The following is a 21,470-nucleotide window of genomic DNA, read 5'->3' as shown; positions in this document are numbered from 1 at the left end:
TCCACGGCACACTGCACTGCAACACTGATGGAGACTATAGTCTTGATGTTCCCTCAGCCTCCGGGCAGGCACGACAAAGGCAGATCAACATTGACATCATCCTCCAGTAGACTGATGATGTAATCCAGCTTCACGATGATTTCCCAGACGTGCACCTCATCATTCCACACGAGACCTTCACTCTCGTGTCTGCCTCTAGTACTGATATGCGTCCCCAGCCCGCCTGGCGATGCCTCACCGGTGACTCGACCGAGACAAAACCATCCATTCACCTCATTCGCTTCCCGCCGCTCACTCCCCTGATCCCAGAGTTGAAAGCCGTAATTTCCCTTCTGGTCCGAGTAGTAAAGTCCTTGTGAAATATTAGGTGGTGAAGTACTGTTCGGGGGAAATATCTTATACTGCACACTATTCACGTCCAACAAGAATTACAGTCACTATAAAAAGACTGAATTATCATATTGAGCAGAGAGTCATAAATCATCTCCCTGTCAGAGCACTAAACTCCTTTTGAAATATCAACGAAATGTAAAGTCCTGTGTGGGGGGAAATATGTTGTAGTGTTGTCAGTGTTGTATATCACTCGCGTCCAACAAGAAATACAATACGTCACCTTTATATAAAAAATACTGAATTACCATATTGATGAAGACAACAAGGATTTGCAATGTAAATTATCCAGCATTCACAACAGTACACGAGACGAGATGACACCATTCACATCAACATTACAAAGCAACATCACAAGTCCAGCGCCGCAGTCTGTCAAATAAAGCAAAATTATGAGTTTCATTTCACATAGCCCCTGCATCCCGAAACGCACAAATAATTCACCTTTTCATAACATACAATAAAGTGCAGACTTGAGAGGAAATTACTCCGCGTGATCAAAGGCAGCGTGGGTTTATGGAAGACGAGGGACAGCTGCAGTGTGTCGTCAGGCGGATACCAAAGAATCTGATCCCATGGCACACACACACACACACACACACACACACACACACACACACACACACACACACACACACACACACACACACACACACACACACACACACACACACATCACTTGCTGCGAACAGGAAATTAAAGCTCCAGGGGAATATTTGCCACAAGATTTTTTTCATTAATCAATAAATCGTGTTTTTAAACGCTTCATTCCCTATTTTCAAATGCCACAAAGATAATTAGTCGAGTTCTCTTAAGTATTTTTCCTACTGATAATATAGAATCATTGTTAAACTATCACTTGAGTCAAAAAAAAAAAACACCCTTGAAAACCCTAATAATAACTTTCTCTAAAGGTTTATGAAACATTGTTGAGATAAGACGGCACAACTTTTTACATATACACGGTCCACTATCTTGAGGCCAAACACTAAAAATATTTTCAAGAAGTGCATACATGTTTTAATAAATACTAATTCTTCAGAGACCACAGCACGGAGACTCGATTCCTGTGTGTGTGTGTGTGTGTGTGTGTGTGTGTGTGTGTGTGTGTGTGTGTGTGTGTGTGTGTGTGTGTGTGTGTCTGTGTGTGTGTGTGTGTCTGTGTGTGTGTGTGTGTGAGTGCGTGTGTGTTTTAATAATAAATAATGGTAAACGGTTTGTTCATATTGGCAGTCATGAAGTTGAAAAAGTACAGCTGAGAGAGAACAAGGGGCAATCCGGTGCTGGCAAGAGTCGAGCAATCACACGTGATGGCAATTACTCATCCAACTGAGTAACATTCACTCGATAAATAAATAGTTTTATAAAATTCTGCTTACAATATTTTACGTAAAGCACAAGAAAAATTCATTTTGTGTATGTGTGTGTGTGTGTGTGTGTGTGTGTGTGTGTGTGTGTGTGTGTGTGTGTGTGTGTGTGTGTGTGTGTGTGTGTGTGTGTGTGTGTGTGTGAGACATTTAATCATTTAATTTTGACAGGCAAATAGATGGAGAGAGAGAGAGAGAGAGAGAGAGAGAGAGAGAGAGAGAGAGAGAGAGAGAGAGAGAGAGAGAGAGAGAGAGAGAGAGAGAGAGAGAGAGAGAGAGAGAGAGAGAGAGAGAGAGAGAGAGAGAGAGAGAGAGAGAGAGAGAGAGAGAGACAGGCAGGTACTGGGCCGTAACAACGAGATCATATGCTCCGATTAGGGAAAGCAAAGCGCTACCTCTCCCACCGAGAAAACACCCTGAACCACGAATGAACTAACATTTTGCCCGCGAGCTGATGGGGAGAGAGAGAGAGAGAGAGAGAGAGAGAGAGAGAGAGAGAGAGAGAGAGAGAGAGAGAGAGAGAGAGAGAGAGAGAGAGAGAGAGAGAGAGAGAGAGAGAATATCTTTTCCGTCCGTAACGCCTGAGGAAGTAGCCATATAATTTTACAGCCACACACAAGCCCCGCTCCAGGATTTTTTTTTTGTATACACACCATCCCGGTACACGCGCCGCAAGACTCCGCCACCGCTGCCTGCTGGAGCCTGCCGCCCTCACCTGGTGATTCGCGGAGTGAGGACCATATTCTGAAACACTTCTGTCCGCACCACGACTGCCTTCAAAAGACACTCAAAAGACACTAGTTGAAATTTCACGGTTGAAGTTTTACGGTTGTAGTTACAGATTAGCAATATTTCTACTCTATTAAAATGAGAAATACTCTTAAGAACCTGGCTAGTCATCTCTGTGGACTCTGTGTGAAAATAGTCGTGGTGAGACAGCAAAGCGTTTCTGAATACCGGTCTGAGTACCACGGTCACAAGAGGACGACCACCGCGCGCTAAAACATTGCCGTCGTTCTCGGAAGTCTCCTCCTGGCCTCGCCGCACGGAGAGATGCTTGTCTGATGGATGGCGGTCACGTGCAATAACAAACAAGTTTTTATGCCCACCGTGAAGTAAAGAGGAGGATGGTACAGCAGACCCCTATGCCCTTTTCACTCTAGTAGACGAGTTATGTTTCGGATTCGTGTTTTGACCACAGTGGAAGTTATTGGTGCTCCATATTTGCATTATTCAATTGATAGTTTAACAAGGCTCCAGCACCATCAATGTTAATAAATAGCCATAAGAACCCCATTAATCATCTCTGTGGCCTTTGAAAATAGTCCCAAAAAGACCTGGAAGCATTTCTAAATACGGTTAACTGCGTCTTGCTCATTACTGATACGCGTCTTCCCTTCCCCCTGCCTCACTCATTACTGCTTATCCTCGCCTTCCTCCGCCCCTTGCTATCAGTGGCAATGCCTTCCCGCCTCTTTAGCTTTACTCGCCCGGGAATATCACGTTGAGCGAAGGGAAATTTAAGGCCAGAGCTCACCGTTGCCAGAACCAAACGTGTGACAACTGAAGTAAATACTGCGTTGTTATTAACTTTGCACGTAAGATATCTTGACGCTATAGAAAGTTGGTAGCTCGTAATTGTAAGCATAAAGTAAGTGTAAGAGAGAGAGAGAGAGAGAGAGAGAGAGAGAGAGAGAGAGAGAGAGAGAGAGAGAGAGAGAGAGAGAGAGAGAGAGAGAGAGAGAGAGAGAGAGAGAGAGAGAGAGAGAGAGAGAGAGAGAGAGAGAGAGAGAGAGAATGTGAGGAAACATGGCTTTCCAAGTAATGCAATAGATCAGAGAAACTCATTACCAAAGATGATGTTGTTTGCAAAAATATATATAAATTTACAGAGGGATATGATCATTTCGCATCAAACGACAGATGTTACCAGCTTGACTCAATCACGTGAAGAGCAAACACACACACACACACACACACACACACACACACACAATAAGTTATACATGGTCTACGTGTATATATATATAACTCAAGGCGGCCAACACTGCGGCCCTGGTGGCGTAAGATATTGCTGTGGTGCGACGTTTACGAGGCAAGATAATGCTATGGTGAGGCCTGGTATTGAGAGGTCGGCAGCGGGCGAGTGATGGACGGGTCGCGGCGCGGGGTTGGACGACCACCAACCTGGGTCGAGTGAGGAAGTCTGCGGGGTTTGGTATCCGCGTTTCATTATCTGCCTCTCAGTAAGCGATAGCCTTCTCAAACACTTAAGCGTCTTCTCTGGGCTTCTTATAACTGCTCTAGTGGAAGTTATTGAGGCTTTCAAGTGTGTGTTCATGATTGCAGCAATAGTTTAACAATCTTTAATGGAAATTATTGGGATTATCAAGGGTGTTTTCGTAATTGTAGTGGTAGTTTAACAGCCACTTGTGGATGTTAATGAGGTTTTCAAGCACGTTTTCATTGTTTTGATGATATTTCAACGGCCATTAATGGAAGTTATGAGGTTTTCAAGGCTGTTTTCATTATTCAGACGATGGTTTAATATACCGTAGTGGAGGCAAATTATTCTAATTACAAGCTATAATCGAAGGATTTTCAAGGGTATTCGTATGATTCTAGTGATAATCTAACAAGGATTATGCATCATTAAAATAACAGAAAACATCTATGAGACCCTGGCATATTACTGTACCCCTTAAAACAAACTCATTCAGAACATGGGTCGCAGAAAATCACAGCAAAGAAAAAAAGTTGTTCCCTAAGAGATTGTTTGTGATAAATGCCTGCTTTTCATTAACTTCCTACCAGTAAGGAACACAACGGAACACAAAGGAAACGCCGGCATTTGTCAGGAGCACAAACGAACTTCCGCTCCTATTGGTATGAAACAAAGGAACACAAAAGAACCAGGACACTCATCAGTCAGGAACAAAATAAAACAAAGGAAAAACGAACACACTTAGCAGCAAGGAACGCAAAAGAACACAAAGGAAAAACTAACACACTTCTCAGCAAGGAACAGAAAGAAGCACAAAAGAAAACAAAGAACGAACCAATACATGTCACTACCAGTTTAAGGTTATGATTCTCTGCGTCTTAAAGAAATGAGGATTAAGTGTGAACCACAACGCAACACCACCGCCTTTTTCCCTTCCTTGCCACGCAGGGAAGGAGCAAGTCTGGCTTCTGTTCATATTTCGTCCCGGGCTGCGTCTTGAGCACGCCCGTGACATCAGTCCACGCCAGGTTATCAGCCAAGAGCCTCGTGCAGATATTGCAGCTCCGCCATGCTCACTGTAGGAGGCTGAGATGTGATCCTAACCTAACGTAACTTAACGCATTCCTACAATAATCTAACATAACAGTGTGCCTTAACTACCTAACCTTACCTAACTTTCCCGAAAAATATCAAACGTATCGTAACGAAATCACATAACTTAACATTTCTTAGCCTAACATAACAAAAACTAACACAACAGCCTAACGTAATCTAACATGAACTAACAAAATAATATAACACAACACTATCCTTACAGACCCTGACTTAAAACCCTAACTCAACCAAACAGCGTAACTTAACATAATCCAACCTAATACAACTTAACATAATATAAATAAACACAACTTAACCTAATCTAACCTAACTTTGTACAGCTTAGCCTAACAAAATAACATGTCTTAGTTGGCAGGTTGTTGAGATACTAAAGTCGCGGTCAAGGGAATCGAACGTTGCATCACCGTATTCCGGCAACTTACCGTCAACAGTGTTCGAAGCCATGCATGCGGTACTCTTTAGGAACATCCATCACTATTAATTGTATATACTGGCAGTAATGGCAAATATCGCTGAATAGTCAATTTTTTGAGTTTTAAATTAAATAACAAACGTTTTCTGTATGTATTATTAAGTATTAAGTAATCCTAAAGCGTACAGCATGCAAGGGTTCAGACTGTGAGGTTGCCAAGGTACGATAATGCAACCTTCAGTCCCCGTGGCCGCGACTGTAATAACTTGGAGAGACTCAGACATGTGTGGCGTCGAGACACATCAGTTATTTGCCTGCTACTTCTCAAATTAGTAACAAGGTCTAGTGAAAATATAAACAATTCCATAACACATCAAAATGAGTGATCGAGTAATTTTTAAAACGTTCTTTAGTGTCTGTAGTTGTATTTTTGTCCATGATGTAATTTGTCCATGATGTAATTTGCAGTCATATAAGCACCAAGTGTCACCTTGTCATTAGCAGTCATACAAGCACCAAGTGTCGCGATGTCATTACCAGTCATAGAAGTCAGCCTGTAATTAGATAACAAAGAGGGAGAGAAAAAAAACAATCATAATTATCGGTGAAATATGTATGCGGCGTGAGTGTCTGATTGCCATGGTCGTTACTGATTCCAGCGATAAGGAGTGCGTAATATTTAGATTGCAAATGATAAGGAATGCATAGTGCCATAGTAGTCCCATGTAAAGTGCTTGTTGTATCGATTCAGATGATAGCGCATGCTCTTAAGCACTTCATTGTTTCATCGGTCCTATTTTCTGAGACTATAGAGATTATTACTTGTGTCCTTACGGGTGTTTTCCCCACTGATAATGCACAGAACTTGTTAAACTATCACTAGACATACAAACACCTTGCAAACCCCAACACCTTCCTCTACAGCCTGGTGAAAGTAGTTGCGAGAAAGCGCTGAAACGTTAAAGAATATGCGCTGATGTCTCTTGTCAAAAACACAAAGGAGCACAATGGAAAAGCAGCCAGCAGCAGACCTATTAACTCTTACGAGGCTGTTTGTCATACGTTAAGCTAATCTAGTGTAAGAGGTGTAGGAAAGTAAATGATAAAGGAGGGGCCTCTATCATAACTTTCAAAAAGGGAAATACGAAAAAAATAAGAGTAAAATAGAAAAACACCAAAATCAATATGAATAAACAAGAGTAAAATGCATAAGAACACAAAAAAACAAGCGGAAATTAGGTGTCTTGTGTCAGCTGAGTTGGAAAGGAAGCACCAGACGAGGGAAGGCCAAAACAACAATAACGTGTCACGGAAAAACAGGCGGGGAGTGAACCATTAGAGGAGAGCAGTAAGTGGAGGCACAGCTGAGTCAACAAAAAAGTGAGGGGAGGGAAGAGAACACTTAGTAAACTAGCGCCTGTGTGTGCATGTGTGCGTGTGTGTGTGTGTGTGTGTGTGTGTGTGTGTGTGTGTGTGTGTGTGTGTGTGTGTGTGTGTGTGTGTGTGTGTGTTAATCCCTCAATTAGCACGCGGGTTAAGTTCGTGAAATATAGTAGTCTTAATGCACAAGCGCTCTCTCTCGGTCTCAGTGGACAGCAGAGAGAGGGAGCAAAAAACAGAGATGGGGTAATAGCACACTGTATCTACTTATTATGCTTATGCAGTGTGTGTTGGCGGATGCATGTAGTAGTAGTAGTAGATGTAGTTGTTGTTGTTGTTGTTGTTGTTGTTGTTGCTGTTGCTGTTGTTGTTGTTGTTGTTGTTGTAGTAATAACAGTAGTTTTTGTAGTTGTAGTAGTAGTAGTAGTAGTAGTAGTAGTCTGTGTGAGATATATTTCTGCAATTTTGCTTTTTTTCGTGTTTAACTTGTTGCGTTTGCTGTTGTTGTTGTTGTTGTTGTTGTTGTCGTCGTTCTCGTCGTCATCGTCGTCATCGTCGTCATCATCAGGACTAAGCACCACATCTCGCGGTCCAGTTTGGCCTTAAAGAATGGCTCGCTATAAATAAGAAGGCCGCGGGTCGCCAGGCAATACCATAAATAATGTGCCGTGTCTTGCAGAAGCGGAAAAGTATTAAACAAGGTAAAGGAACATAATCGAGGTGTAGAGAGGTGAAGTACAGAAAACCTTGTAAAGTGTGAAGGTAAGAAGCACGACTGGACCACACGAAAGGCAGAGTCATGAAGAAAATAAAGTGAATCAAGAAAGAAGAGGAAAAAGAGAGTCAGGTGAAGGATGAGTTAAGGAGCAATAAGAAGTGATTCATGTCTTAGAAAAAGTTCCAAAGACGAATTCCAAAGACAGACAAATAGCCTCCTCCAGAACTAAAATGGCTGTTTTTCCTTTTGGTTCTTCTGTTTCGTTTTAGGAGTGACATTTTAAGCAGATTTATTTATTTATTTATTCTTTTATGCTTTTTTCCTGCCCCTGGTCTGTCTCCCTAACACACAAAAGGCAAATAAGTAAAACAGACATAATCCATCACTGACAACCGTGGCTTAGTGTGTTTATGTAGTTTGGTTGAGCTTTAACTAAGGAATATTTTTCTGAGATTAGCACATTACCCAGAATTAACCCAGTCCGAAAGGTTTTCAATTCTCATTAGAACAATTTTTAAAGAACACATTACTGATTAGGCTTCCATTAGTGTTCTACTCCTTGATGACACAGAATCCTTGCTGAACCATCACTATATTAAAGAATCATCCTTAAAAATCACAATACTTCCACTGCAGCATAGATGAATTGGTTGAGATGAAACATAGACGTTTTGTAATAAAGTCCCCGTCAGGTTTCCACAGGTGTTCTCCTTGGCAATGCAGAATCCTTGTTAAATCATCACTAAAACCAAGAGAACATCCTAAAATTCCCAACAGTGTAGTCGAGAAGAGACACAGAGGCGCTTATGAATACAGCCAACGGTCTCACTGGCATGCTACCCTACCAACACACCATTTTCTATATCATATGCAAGGGTAGTCTTACATATCCTGGACCTGCTGATGTGTTTCCTCCTTCATGCTGGCGAGGGTGGGGCAGGGTGACTCATGGGCTTCATATATAAGGAGGCACTGGCCAGGACATAGTGTAGATGCATCGGATGGAGGTTGAGGTGCGGTAGCAAACGTTAGATCTGAATGTCGTTATGGTCTTGTGGTTGGTAAGTTGGGTGGGGGGATGGAAATGAATGGGTAGAAAGATGAAGAAGAGGAAGAAGAAGGAGAACAACAAGAACAAGAACAAGAACAAGACGAAGGAGGAGGAGGAGGAGGAGAAAAGAAAAAAAATAAATAAGAAAACAGGAAGAAAAAAGGAAACAGAAGAAATTGGAACAACAACAACAACAACCACAACAACAACAACAACAACAACAAGCAGCACAATATGGAAGGGGTCATAAGCAATAAATAAATAAAAATAAATAAAAATAGCCACTTCCAACACAGATAACGATAAAATCCATTATTCTACCCCATTCTCTCTCTCTCTCTCTCTCTCTCTCTCTCTCTCTCTCTCTCTCTCTCTCTCTCTCTCTCTCTCTCTCTCTCTCTCTTCTCCCTATCACACACGCATTATGAGATTCTTTGGTGAAAAAACGACCCTCCTCCTCCTCCTCCTCCTCCTCCTCCTCCTCCTCCTCCTCCTCCTTATTTTCCTCATCCTTCCATTTTTTTCCCCAAAGGAGTCAAGAGTTTGTGGTGAGAGAGAGAGAGAGAGAGAGAGAGAGAGAGAGAGAGAGAGAGAGAGAGAGAGAGAGAGAGAGAGAGAGAGAGAGAGAGAGAGAGAGAGAGAGAGAGAGAGAGAGAGAGAGAGAGAGAGGGGGGGGGGAGGTAAGGGCAGGAGGGGAGGAGAGAAAAGATGGAGGGACGAGGGAAATGAGAGGATAGGGATTATTGGAGGAAAGATAGCGGAGGAGGAGGAAGAGGAGGAGGAGGAGGAGGAGGAGGAAAGTAACCGGTTTAATGCAAAAATCTATGTGCATATTTCAAACTCTTTATTTTTCTGATTTCCATTACAATAAGTTGTCGATGAGAGAGAGAGAGAGAGAGAGAGAGAGAGAGAGAGAGAGAGAGAGAGAGAGAGAGAGAGAGAGAGAGAGAGAGAGAGAGAGAGAGAGAGAGAGAGAGAGAGAGAGAGAGAGAGAAATTCCGGCCCCTTTACCTTAAACCTTGTGGAAGAGATAACGTACATACATACATACATACATACATACACATTCCACACGATTTGCCACGGCCCTCCTCCTCCTCCTCTTCCTGCTCCTCCTTCTCCTGCAATTCATCCTTCCTTCCCCCTCTCTTACTCATCATCATCATCATCCTTCTCTTCCTCCTCTTCCAGCCACTCTCCTTCCCTTATCAAATATCGCTCTTCCCTCCTTTATTCTCAATTTTCTCCTCGTCCTCCTCTTGCTCTTTCTCATTCTCCTCTTCTCATTCTCTTCCCCTTGTCGAATTTCCGCTTTTCTTCCGTCTATCTTCCTTTTCACTTTCTCCTTTGTTGGTGTTATTTAGTTATTACTGTTCGATTATCTCCTCCTCCTCCTCCTCCTCCTCCTCAAAGTATACCACAAGGACTAATAGATATGTTGGTGTCTGTTCTTCCTCCTCCCTTTGTGTTTTATTTTCCTTATTTTCTTTCTTCTTCTTCTTTTCACTTTGCTGTCCTTTTGCCTCTGACTTGAAGGATCTATAAACAGTGGTAGGAATGCTGGTTTGTCTGGTTTGTCTTAGCGTTCCTTTGTATTTCTCGTCCTCTTCCTATTCCTCTTTTTTTTTCCTTTGCTTCATCCTTCATCTCTTCCTCTTTCTCTTCAATTTTTTTTTCTTTTTATTCATTTTTTTCTTCATTCTTCTTTTTTCTTCGGCTTTCTCCTCCTCTTCCTCTTCCTCCTCCTCCTCCTCCCCGCTAGCTAACGTAACACCACCTCTTAAGAAAAAATCAAGACACTCAGGAAGTTATGGACTAATTAGCTAAACTTCATTAGGGAGTAAACTAATGGAAACAATAATAAGCGAGGAAGAAGTTAAAAATACTTAGAGCGCAACATCATTATCTAAGAAACGCCCGCAACACCGCTCCAAATAAAGGCGCTTTTAGTTAAATAATCTATCAGGTTTATTTTTTTCTATTACTTACACAACTCACTGGGCGACGCTACCTACCCATCGCCTATAGTACCCTTATAAAGACACGACTCACACAAAACTACAACAGAGATCAGTATCATGTGTTTGGATTCCCGTAAGACATCTGACAAGTGTCTCCCAAACACGACCTGTCAGTGAAGTCAAGTCTCGTGATGTGAGGAGTGCAGCGTCGGGACAGTCAACAAAGAGGGACGGTCTCTGGCGCATCACTCATGTATTACGCAAATGACAACATTCAACTTGTTATTGATCACTTATGGAATAGCTGGTAACATTCATTTATGGCACAACTGGTAACACTCATTTCTGGCACAATTTGTAACATTCAATGGAGTATCGATCACTTACGGCATACTTGGTAACATCAGGCTCGCGTTTCCCTTGAGTGCCCCGCCAGTGCTCCACTTCAGTGACAACATCTCATGGTGGTTTATGGTAACTTTATATGAAACGCTCAGTGTTTCCAAAGGCGGCACTGCATTTCAGACACTCAGATCGTTAGTAGGTTGACTCTTGGATAGAAAGCAACTACCAGTGTGAAATTCATGGTGGCCTCTCCAATTTCAATGTTAGCATTAGTAAAACACACCGTAGAATTACAAGGAGTATACCAAGCTTTTGAAACCAACTGTGTAAGGAACGTCTGAGAGAATTTATCTTACCAAAGAAAAAAGCTGGTTAAGGGAGGATCTAATTGAATTCTTCACATTTTTACGGGATACAGCAAGCTAAGCGTAAATACATATTACACCAGATATTGCTCCAGCTTCATAGGAAACAATGTTACAGGGCAGCGGGAAAGCTTTTTCAATTTCTAGAAGCAAAATTAGTTTTTTCACCACGTTGTGAACGCTTGGATCAAACTGCCCTAAGAAAACCGTGCCCAGTAATCCAACTGATACCTTTAAAATTTGTAAATAAAAACACCTTAATACAAATATCCAGAAAACTCTATCGTAATAACTACATACGAGAAATAAGTGTTCCTAAGTTACCATAGTCACCAAACACTGCAGACAGCAAGGCCTTAAGTGTTGTGACGCAGACAGTCCCGAATGAGCAATCATCACTCCTGCCAGCGATGTAGGGCAGCTGTGCATCACCGAGGCTCTGACAGTTAGTGACCATCTTCAGGATTAAGATCCCAGACACGCCGCGTCTCGCCGGGAAGTGTATTGCCGCACGGGACTGATTGGATGCCGCCTCCATGAGAAGCACCACCCAAATTTGCCCTTCACGGAATAAACTTTTCTCTGCTCAACTTTTCTAGAGCAACAAATTATCGGATTATATTACTCTGTTTTTGTGCCCTTGACTACCTCCTTCCGGCATAAAAAGAACGTCTACGCCAGTTTTTTGTCAACCCCTCAGCTGCTCTGTACAGGGGACTTATCCCTCCATCTGTGGAGTACACTTCACTTAATTGGGGGATTCCACACATACTGCTCTTCTGAACAGGGTGGAATAAAAATTATTTCGTCTTAATTCATCTCCTTTAACTGACTGTCTTCAGCCTCTCTATCTTTTTTGCCGCAACGTTACATCTCTTGCTATCTTCTATCGCTACTCTCACGCTAATTGCTCTTCTGATCTTACTAAATGCATGCCTCCCCTCCTCCCGCGGCCTCGCTGCACAAGCCTTTCTACTTTCTCGCATCTCCTGTTCTGTCCACCTTCATAATGCAAGAGTTAGCCAGTATTTCAGTCATTCAGCCCTTTTACAAGTAAACTCTGGAACTTCCTGCTTGGCTCTGTATTTCCCTTCCTATGATTTGAGCTCTTTCAAGGAGGTGGTTTGTTAACGCTTCTCCTTTAATTTTGGTTAATCTTTTTAGCTTCCATTCTTTAGGGACTGGTATTCTCAGAGGGGCTTTTCTTTTCTACTTATATATATATATATATATATATATATATATATATATATATATATATATATATATATATATATATATATATATATATATATATAATTTTTTTTTCCCCGCATTCATGTTTAAGCATATTCTTTCCCAATTAAAGTCTGCCTTTTCCTCTTAATTCGCTGCAAAATGCATTTTTCTGATTCATTCATCCTTTCCTGTTAAAATTCCATGTCAGTATTTCTATACTGAGCTATATTTTTCCATCAGTTTCAATGCCACAGCAGGTTGGAAGGAGTGGCGGGTGGGACACAGCAGGCTGGAAGGAGCGGTGGATAGGACACAACATGTTGGGAGGAGTGGTGGGAAGGGAACAGTCTTAAGCTGTACTGTACTATCTCTTTACGAGTCCCAACAAGTTAGTACAAGCCCCAAACATCACACAAGGCCCAGAAGGTCTCTTGTTATTTGGTTTATCTTATGTAATCTTATTGAATACTCCTCCTCCTCCTCCTCCTCCTCCTCCTCCTCCTCCTCCTCCTCCTCCTCCTCCTCCTCCTCCTCCTCCTCCTTCTCTTCTTCCTCCTCCTCCTCCTCTTCCTCCTCCTCATGTCAGTCTTTCGTTTTGTAAACTTTAGGTTAACAAGGAATCGTAGAATAACTTTTTTTTTCTGTGACGGTGTGTGTGTGTGTGTGTGTGTGTGTGTGTGTGTGTGTGTGTGTGTGTGTGTGTGTGTGTGTGTGTGTGTGTGTGTGTGTGTGTGTGTGTGTTTACATTTCTCGGTTGTCTCCCACCATTCATCATGCTTTCCCTCCCTCATCTTCTGTTTCGTTCTCCTTTCCTTCCTTCATTCCTTATTTCTTCCTTCTTCCCTTCTTCCCTTCTCTTCGTTGTTCCGTCTTTACCTCGGCTCTTTGTCTCACTACCAGCAGTGTCGCCTGATGAAACACACACACACACACACACACACACACACACACACACACACACACACACACACACACACACACACACACACACACACACACACACACAATCTGTCTCTTACTTTTTTTTATCTTCCTCGTCATCCTCCTCCTCCTCCTCCTCCTCCTCCTCCTCCTCCGGCATGATCATCCTCCCTTGTTTTGTTTCGTTTTGTTTCCTCCGGTTCTCTTTCCCTCACCCTCTCTCTCCCCTCTCCTTCTGTTAACAATTACGAGCACACACACACACACACACACACACACACACACACACACACACACACACACACACACACACATCTAACTTCCCAGGAATGGATGCCAAATATAAACTCTCTCTCTCTCTCTCTCTCTCTCTCTCTCTCTCTCTCTCTCTCTCTCTCTCTCTCTCTCTCTCTCTCTCTCTCTCTCTCTCTCTCTCTCTCTCTCTCTCTCACACACACACACACACACACACACACACACACACACACACACACACACACACACACACTTTGCCACTATGGGAATTCTAATTGAATCTGATATAGTTTCTTCCACCACACACGAAGGAAATCAAAGGAGGAGGAGGAGAGGAGGAGAAAGGAAGGAAGGAAAGAAAGAGAGAGGAAGCAAGAGAAGCATACTAACATAATAAGGTGTCAAAAAGATGCTATAAAGAAAAGGAGAAAAGCGAAGGAAGGAAGCAGGAATGAGGAGGAACGAGAAGAGGAGGGGAAGGAGGAGGAGGAGGAGGAGGAGGAGATGAAGGCTACGTGGAAGATGGGAGATAAAAGGAGAGAAGAAAATTGAAAGAAAGAAGAATAGAAGGAGGACAAGAAAGGAAGTAAGAATGAGCAAGAATAGAAGAAGGAGAAGAAGGAGGAGACAAGGAATGAGTCGAAAATGAGGAAAGCAAAGTGTAGGAGGAAGAAAATGGAAAGGAGGAAGAGGAAGGAAGAGGGCAAGGAGGAAAGGAGCAATGAGGAGAAACAGGAGAATAAAGAGGAGGAAAAGTAGAAGATGAGGAATGAATGACAGATGAGGGGGAAGAATAAGAAAAGAGGAAGGAAAAAGAGGAGAAGCCCGAAGAGAGAAGCAGGAATTAGGAGAAATAGAACTAGGAGGAGAAGATGAGGAGGAGAAGATGAGGACTAACTGAGAGATGAGGAAGAAGAATAAGAAAACGAGGAAGTAGAAAGAGAAGATCAAGGAGATAACCGGAAAAGAGAAAGAATGAAAGGATAAGAAGGAGGAAGAGGACCAAAAGATGAAGAGGAGGAGGAGATGGAGATGAGGATGGAGTGGGCGAGGAGGGAGACAAAGAGGGAGGCTGCGTGGTCTTGAGATGGACACGCCCAACAAGGAGAGGAAAATTATCGGGTGGTTGTCCCAGGGATCAGGAACCAGGGCAAGATGAACGGTGCTCTCTGGTGTCCACTCAGCCCCATCGCTTCTTCCTCTCTTCCTTCTCCTTCTCCTCTCCTTCTCCTTCCTCCACTTTCTCCACTTCTTCCTCGTGTTTGTCTTCGTCCTTTTCATCTCAGTTTTCTTCTATATTTCTTCCTCTTTTTCGTCTTTTTTTCTTTCCCTTTTTTCTGATTCTCCCTCTCGTCATCTTCCTATATTTTTATTTTTCTCCTATTAATTCGTTCTCCTATGTTTCTTCCTTTTTCTCCTATTTCTTCGTCCTTTTCTCGTTCTCATTTACCTCGTTTTCCTATATTTTTTTCCTCTTCCCTTTCTTCGTTCTTTTCTCGTTCTCCTTTTCGTCATCCTTCTGAATTTCTTCCTCTTTCTTGTCTTTTTTCTTTTCCTCGTCCTTTTTCTGATTCTTCCTTTTCTATTTCTCGTTCTTTTCTTCCTCTTTCTCGTCATCTTCTTCATCCTCCTCTTCTTTTAGCATGCATCTTTTCATCTTCCTCCTCGTTCTCGTCCTCTTCTTTCTTGTTCTCGTCTTCATCATCATCATTATCATCATCATCATCATCATCATCATCATCATCATCATCATCCTCCTCCTCCTTCTCTTCTGACATGTATCTCTTCGTCCTCCTCTTCCTTTTCCTCCTTTTCCTCTCTTCTCTTCCTAGCCTTCTTCCTCTCTTTCTTCTTCTTTCTCATTTACCTGCTTCTATTTTTCTTCTTCCGCCTCCCCCTTCTCTCCTTCCTTTTTATCCACTACCTTCTCTCTTTTCTTCTATTCTCTTCCTCCTTCTGCCTTCATGTCATCTGTCTTTTCTCTCTTCCTTTTTCCCTTGTCTTTCGTTTCCCTTCCCCTTCCTGCCTCGTGTTTCGCCTTTTTTCCCCCCCGTTTCCCTTCTCACCATTTTGTCTGCTGCTGTCCTATGACATCCTCCTCCTCCTCCTCCTCCCCCTCCTCCCCCTCCTCCTCCTTCTACTACTACTACTACTACTACTACTGGTCGTCCTCCTTATTTTCTCCCTCTTCCATCCATCTTTGAAGCACCCCTCGTATTTATTTCCATATCTACTCCTTCTTCTCTATCTCTTCTATCTCCTCTTCTTCCTTCTCCTTAGGCACAGATAGCCACGAAAGAAAGGTCACCACTCCCACTCCCTCCCTCTGCCGGGCCGTGGATAACCTGATAAGCGTGGTCTCAGGGGTCCTCTGCTGCTGGGGTAAGTTTTTCATAGTAATGCGCAGGGTTCCGCCAGCCAAAGTACGATGACACACCGGAGTGAAGGCACCTGTGTTTGATTGACTGCCGCCTCAGAGGAAAGGGCGAGGCAAGGCTGTCGCACTGCCTCCATGCCCCGCCCTTAATGTGTTAGTTATACCATAGGGATTTAGTATATTGTGACATGTTTTTATCTAATTTTATGCTTCATTCCGCTATTAAGTGTGCATGTGTTAATATTATGCCATTAAGATTTACTAAATTACGCCATTTGTTTTTTTTAGAATTCTATGTTTTCTATTTAATTCTATTTCGATACGAAGTGCTACTGTGTATGTGCCTTATGTTATTATTCCTTTATATTCAAACGTTCAATTTTCAGTGATTTATTATTTGAATGCAAGCGTATGTGATAAGTTAAATCCTATATAGAGCCTCTAGTCGATGCTCATTTGTTAGGAGGGTGCTGCTCCCTCACTCGTAGCTCATAAGTGTCTCTCCCACGTCAGCCAGCAAGCCACACACAAAGGACAGGCGGGGGCTGAGGTGAATATATAATTTACCACAGTAGAAATTGAGTGTCGTGGTATTAAGCTGATTGTATATCTTGCCTAGAAGTGTTGTAATGTTTTGAGTGTTTTTATATCGGTGTGCTTGTTATAACATGAGAAACAGAGAGTGATATTGTGCTTGCTGATTTTACAGTCACGTCTGCATCAGCTAAGTCAGAGAGAGATTATGTCTTTCCTCTATCCCGCGCTGAGGCAATGATCAGTACGACAGATCATCTATAACTGGAGACGACCTGTCAGTGCTGCTACAAGGTGTATTCATTTCCAAACAGACAGACAAATAGAGTTAACCACAAAATGAATAATACTTTTTTTCGCCCTTTCCTATGAAAATTCCATGTCACTTTTCTTTCATACTGCAAAGTACATTTCTAAGCTGTTTCCATGATACCACAAGCTGGATGGAATAGGTGGAGAGAACCCTTCTGCTATATTACCCTGCCTCCTTCCCAAAAAGTTGCAATTGGTTCCGAAATCGTCAGGCCCACAAGCGTGCTGCAGCCTGGCTACCCCGTGTAATCCTGTGTAAGCCAACCTGCCCTCCTGCTGTCCCTCCGTCTCCCTTCCCTACTCCCATTTTTCTCCCTCCACCTTTGAGCCGCCACCTCGTATCTATTTCCACACCTCCTCCTACTCCTCCTCTTCCTCCTCCTTCTCCTCCTTCTTCTCCTTATCATCTCCTTATCCTACTTCCATCTTTTCTTCCCGCTACTCTCCTTCCCGCACCACCACCACCGCCACCGCACACAGCCAGCCGGAGCCCTTCCCCTCGTAACGCCGCGCTCCAGTAGTAAGTCTCGGCAGCGGACGTGGCTGTGTCTCCTGCCCTCTAATCTCTACGCGGGAGAGCCTCTTAATCGTGCCGCGCCTCGAGAGCCTTGCCTTCAGGACCCTACCCTCCAACAGTTCTGCGTCTTATCTCTTATTTTTAAAAGGCTCAAGTCTAGTGGAAGTTAGTGGGATTTTCAAGAGTGTTTTCGTGATTTTCGTAATAGTTTAACAAGGATTCTGCATTATCAATTGGGAAACGACTCGTGAGAAGCTGATTTATTCCTGTGAGCTTTGAAAATACTTCTTAAGAGGGACAGGGAACGGTATTCTCAAATATTCCTGCGTCTATTTTTTTTTTTTTTTTTTTTATAAATAGACTTTAGTGGAAGCTGCTGCGATTTTCATGAGTGCTTTCGTGATTCTTGTAATAGTTTAACCTGGATTCTGCGTCATCATCAGTGGGGAAAGCACCCGTGAAAACCCCATTTATCATTCATGTCGGCTTAGAAAATATGTATTCCTTAAAAGATATAGACTGCACACACAAAAATTTCGGTGTCTCTATTTTTTTTTTTTTTTTTACTTTCAACAGTCAAGAGTGGGAGCTACTGGGATTCACAAGAGCGCTTTCGTGATTATAGTAATAGTTTAACAAGGATTCCGCATCATCCAAGGAAAATTATCTTCTCCGTCGCTTTTAAGAATATTCCTCCAGGAAAAGAAAGGACTATATTCTCAAACAGCGCGGCGTCTTTTGTCTGCTATTTTAACAAGCTGAGATTTCCAAGAGTGCGTTCATGATTCTAATAATGGTTTAACAAAGACTGCATCATCAATGGGAAAAAAAATAATAATAAAAAATACTCACGCGAACCTAATCTACCTTCTCTGTGGCTTTTAAATAATAGTCCGTAAGAAAACCTATGGATTGTATTCTCAAAGACTGCCACGTTTTTATCTCTTATTTCAACAGGCTGAGATTTTCAAATGTAGTTTTTATTACTTTAGTTCTATTTATTTATTTTTTTTTACTTTTTTTTCCAAGGCGATCATTGGCCAAGGTTATAAAATTATGGGGAATAAGAGAGAAAAAAAAGGGCCGAGTTAAGTCCCAGTTCCCTAAAAAGACTGCCAAAACAGAAACGCCTCAGTGGCCTTTGAAAATAATCCGCAAGAGATACCAGGAACTGTTCTGAAGCACTGCGGCGTCTTATCCCTCATTTCTAAAAGGCTCTAGTGGGGGAGGGGGTTACTGGGATTCTCATGAGTGTCAATTATTAGGATTTTCAAGGGAGTTTTCATGATTCTGGTGAGAGTTTTAGGGATTCTGCAGTAGTTACCTCAGTAGCTTTTGAAAATAATGTTTATCAAAGACCAGAGAGTTTAAGATAAGAGTCTTGGTAATAAGCTTGTGTTTTCTCTTCTTCTCCTTGCAGGGAATGGAAAGCGAGAGCAAGGAAGGGAGGCGGAGTGACTTGAAGCACTAAGGAAAGAGACTGGAGAAGGAGGAAGAGAGAGAGAGAAAGAAAATAACTTCATTTGAGAGTAAGAAAAAGTGAGGGGAGTAAAGCGAAAGGAAGGGAAGCAAGAAGGAAGAGAAACGAACCTCCATCAGCGAGTAAGAGGAAGAGGAAATGAAGGAAGAATTGAAGGACGAGAAGTGAAAGAAGAGAGAAGAAACTTTCTGAACGAGTGAGAGAAGAAAGAGGAAAGGAGGTGAAGGGAAGGGAAGCGAAGGACGAAAAGTGAAAAATCATAAGAGACTAACAGAAAGATAAAAAGGGACTAAAAACAAGTGAAAAGGAAGAAGAAAGGAGAAATTTTCGTCAGCCAGTAAGAGAGAAACAAAAGGGAAGTAAATGAAAAGGAAGGGAAGAAAAGTACAAAAAGAGAAGAGAGAGAACTTCGTCAGAGCGGGAAGTGAAAGCAAGTGAACTGAAGTAAAGGGAAGGGAACCCAGGAGGAGAAACAGACGAAGTGCTTAATAAAAGGAGAAAAAGGAAGTGAAGGAAGTAAAGGAAAACCAATCAAGGAAGAAAGGAGGAAACTCATCAGCGAGCAAGAGAAAGAGAGGGAAGTGGAGTGAAGTGAAGTGAAGGGAAGAGAAGGGGAGGGAAGCCAGGAGAAGAGAGAGAGAGGCGCTTTGTCAGGAGGTGAAGGGAAGGCGCGAGAAAATTAAGTGTGAGCCAATGAAGACATATATGAAAATTGGTGTCAGGAGAACACCGCCTCAGTGAGAGAGTCTGCCGCCACTCCCTGCCTCTCCCCTTCCAGCACGAACGCACACACACGCACACACACGCACAGAGAGAGAGAGAGAGAGAGAGAGAGAGAGAGAGAGAGAGAGAGAGAGAGAGAGAGAGAGAGAGAGAGAGAGAGAGAGAGAGAGAGAGAGAGAGAGAGAGAGAGAGAGAGAGAGAGAGAGAGAGAGAGAGAGAGAGAGAGAGAGAGAGAGAGAGAGAGACAGAGAGAGACAGAGACAGAGAGACAAAGACAAAGATAGATAGATAGATAGATAGACAGACAGATAGATATACAAATACATAGACAAATACATAGACATAGAGATAGACAGACAGACAGACAGATAGATAGACAGACAGACAGACATGAAAAAGAACATACACTCGAGCCAACAAAGCAACAAAAAGCAAACCAACAAACAGAACCAAACAAACAGGCACACACGCAGACACAAAACACACACACAAGGACTGGAAAAAGAGAAGCTCTAGAAAAAGTCGAGGAAAGAATAGACAACAAAAAAGAAAAACATACACGAACATAAAGCAAAAAAAAACAGGGAAACGGTAAAATAAAAGAAGAGGAAAAGAAAGAAAACATACGAACATAAATGAGAAAATTATAAAAAAAAAGGAAAACACTCTGATGAATAGACAGATAGATACATTCGCAATACAAACCAATACAAAACACAGACAGCATACAAAGCCAGCAAGGTTCGAACCAGCGGTCTCTCTCTGTATATCTGTTATGCAAGACGTTTACCGCTGAATCGAGAAACTAAGCCTGAAGAGAACACAACAAGAAACTTCAGAAAAGAGAGTAAGAGAAAAAGGATGCAAAGGAACACAGTTTTCCAAAGAGAGCAATAGATCAGTGGAATACGTTATCAAAGGAAGATGTGGTGCGTGCAAACAGTTGACGTAAATATAAAGAAAAACATGAAGATTTGGTGTTAAGACGGGTATTTTTACAAGTTATACACACACACACACACACACACACACACACACACACACACACACACACACACACACACACACACACACACACACACACACACGGAACTTGACTCAACCCTGTTAACACACACACACACACACACACACACGGAACTTGACTAGATCCTGTTAACACACACACACACACACACACACACACACACACGTACCGCTATGCTGAGTGCAGACGTGAGTGTTCAGGTGCTGTGGGTGGGCACGGGGGCGGCGGCGGGGGTGAGCGGGGTGAGCCTGCTGGCGGCGCTGGTGGGGGGCTCCTGGTTGGTGTCCACGGAGCGGCTGTACAACCCGGCCTTCAGGAACGGATCCTCCAAGGTGGAGTACTTGACCCGCCGCACCGTCAGCGGTCTCTTCACCCTCTGTGTCACGGAAGGTAGGTAAAGATTACTGTACCAACTCAATAATGCAAGGACTTACCAGTATCTTCACTATTTCACCCCTTTCACTAGTAAACTCAGATTCTTTACCTGTTACTTTCTTTTCCCTCTTTTCATTATTAGTTTGCATTGTTTACCATACTAATGTAAGAGTTAACCAGTATCTCCACTTCTTCATCGTTACTGTTTTCCTCCTTCCATTAATACTTTACCATCTTACTAATGCAGAAATTAACCAATATCTTCATCCTTTCATCCTTTTTTACTGATAAATTCTGGAACGCTTTATTTGTTACTACTCTTTCTTCCTCCCATCACTTTTTTTGTCCATCTCCCTAACGCAAGAGTTAACCAGTACCCTCATTTTTTCATCCCTTTCAATA

The 21,470-nt window shown here is 42.6% G+C and overlaps 1 protein-coding gene and 1 long non-coding RNA gene across 3 annotated transcripts in view; one reads left to right on the top strand and one right to left on the bottom strand.

Moving 5' to 3' along the window:
* The window catches only part of LOC135114341 (voltage-dependent calcium channel gamma-5 subunit-like), a 157,418-nt gene that overhangs the window by 83,178 nt on the left and 52,770 nt on the right, over positions 1 to 21,470 (top strand). For both annotated transcript variants that reach the window (XM_064030250.1, XM_064030257.1), the window contains exon 3: positions 18,884 to 21,083. In XM_064030250.1, the coding sequence (XP_063886320.1) occupies positions 20,867 to 21,083 (217 nt within the window). In that variant the 5' untranslated portion in view covers positions 18,884 to 20,866. The remainder of the gene's footprint in view (positions 1 to 18,883; positions 21,084 to 21,470) is intronic.
* LOC135114359 (uncharacterized) overlaps positions 1 to 21,470 on the bottom strand; it is a 144,478-nt gene that overhangs the window by 99,515 nt on the left and 23,493 nt on the right. Inside the window, exon 2 of the long non-coding RNA XR_010275492.1 lies at positions 20,863 to 21,069. This is a non-coding gene — a long non-coding RNA (uncharacterized LOC135114359). The remainder of the gene's footprint in view (positions 1 to 20,862; positions 21,070 to 21,470) is intronic.

Source organism: Scylla paramamosain, chromosome 2, assembly GCF_035594125.1.
Source record: "Scylla paramamosain isolate STU-SP2022 chromosome 2, ASM3559412v1, whole genome shotgun sequence".
NCBI lineage: Eukaryota > Metazoa > Arthropoda > Malacostraca > Decapoda > Portunidae > Scylla > Scylla paramamosain.
This window is presented reverse-complemented; position numbering and strand designations above follow the sequence as displayed.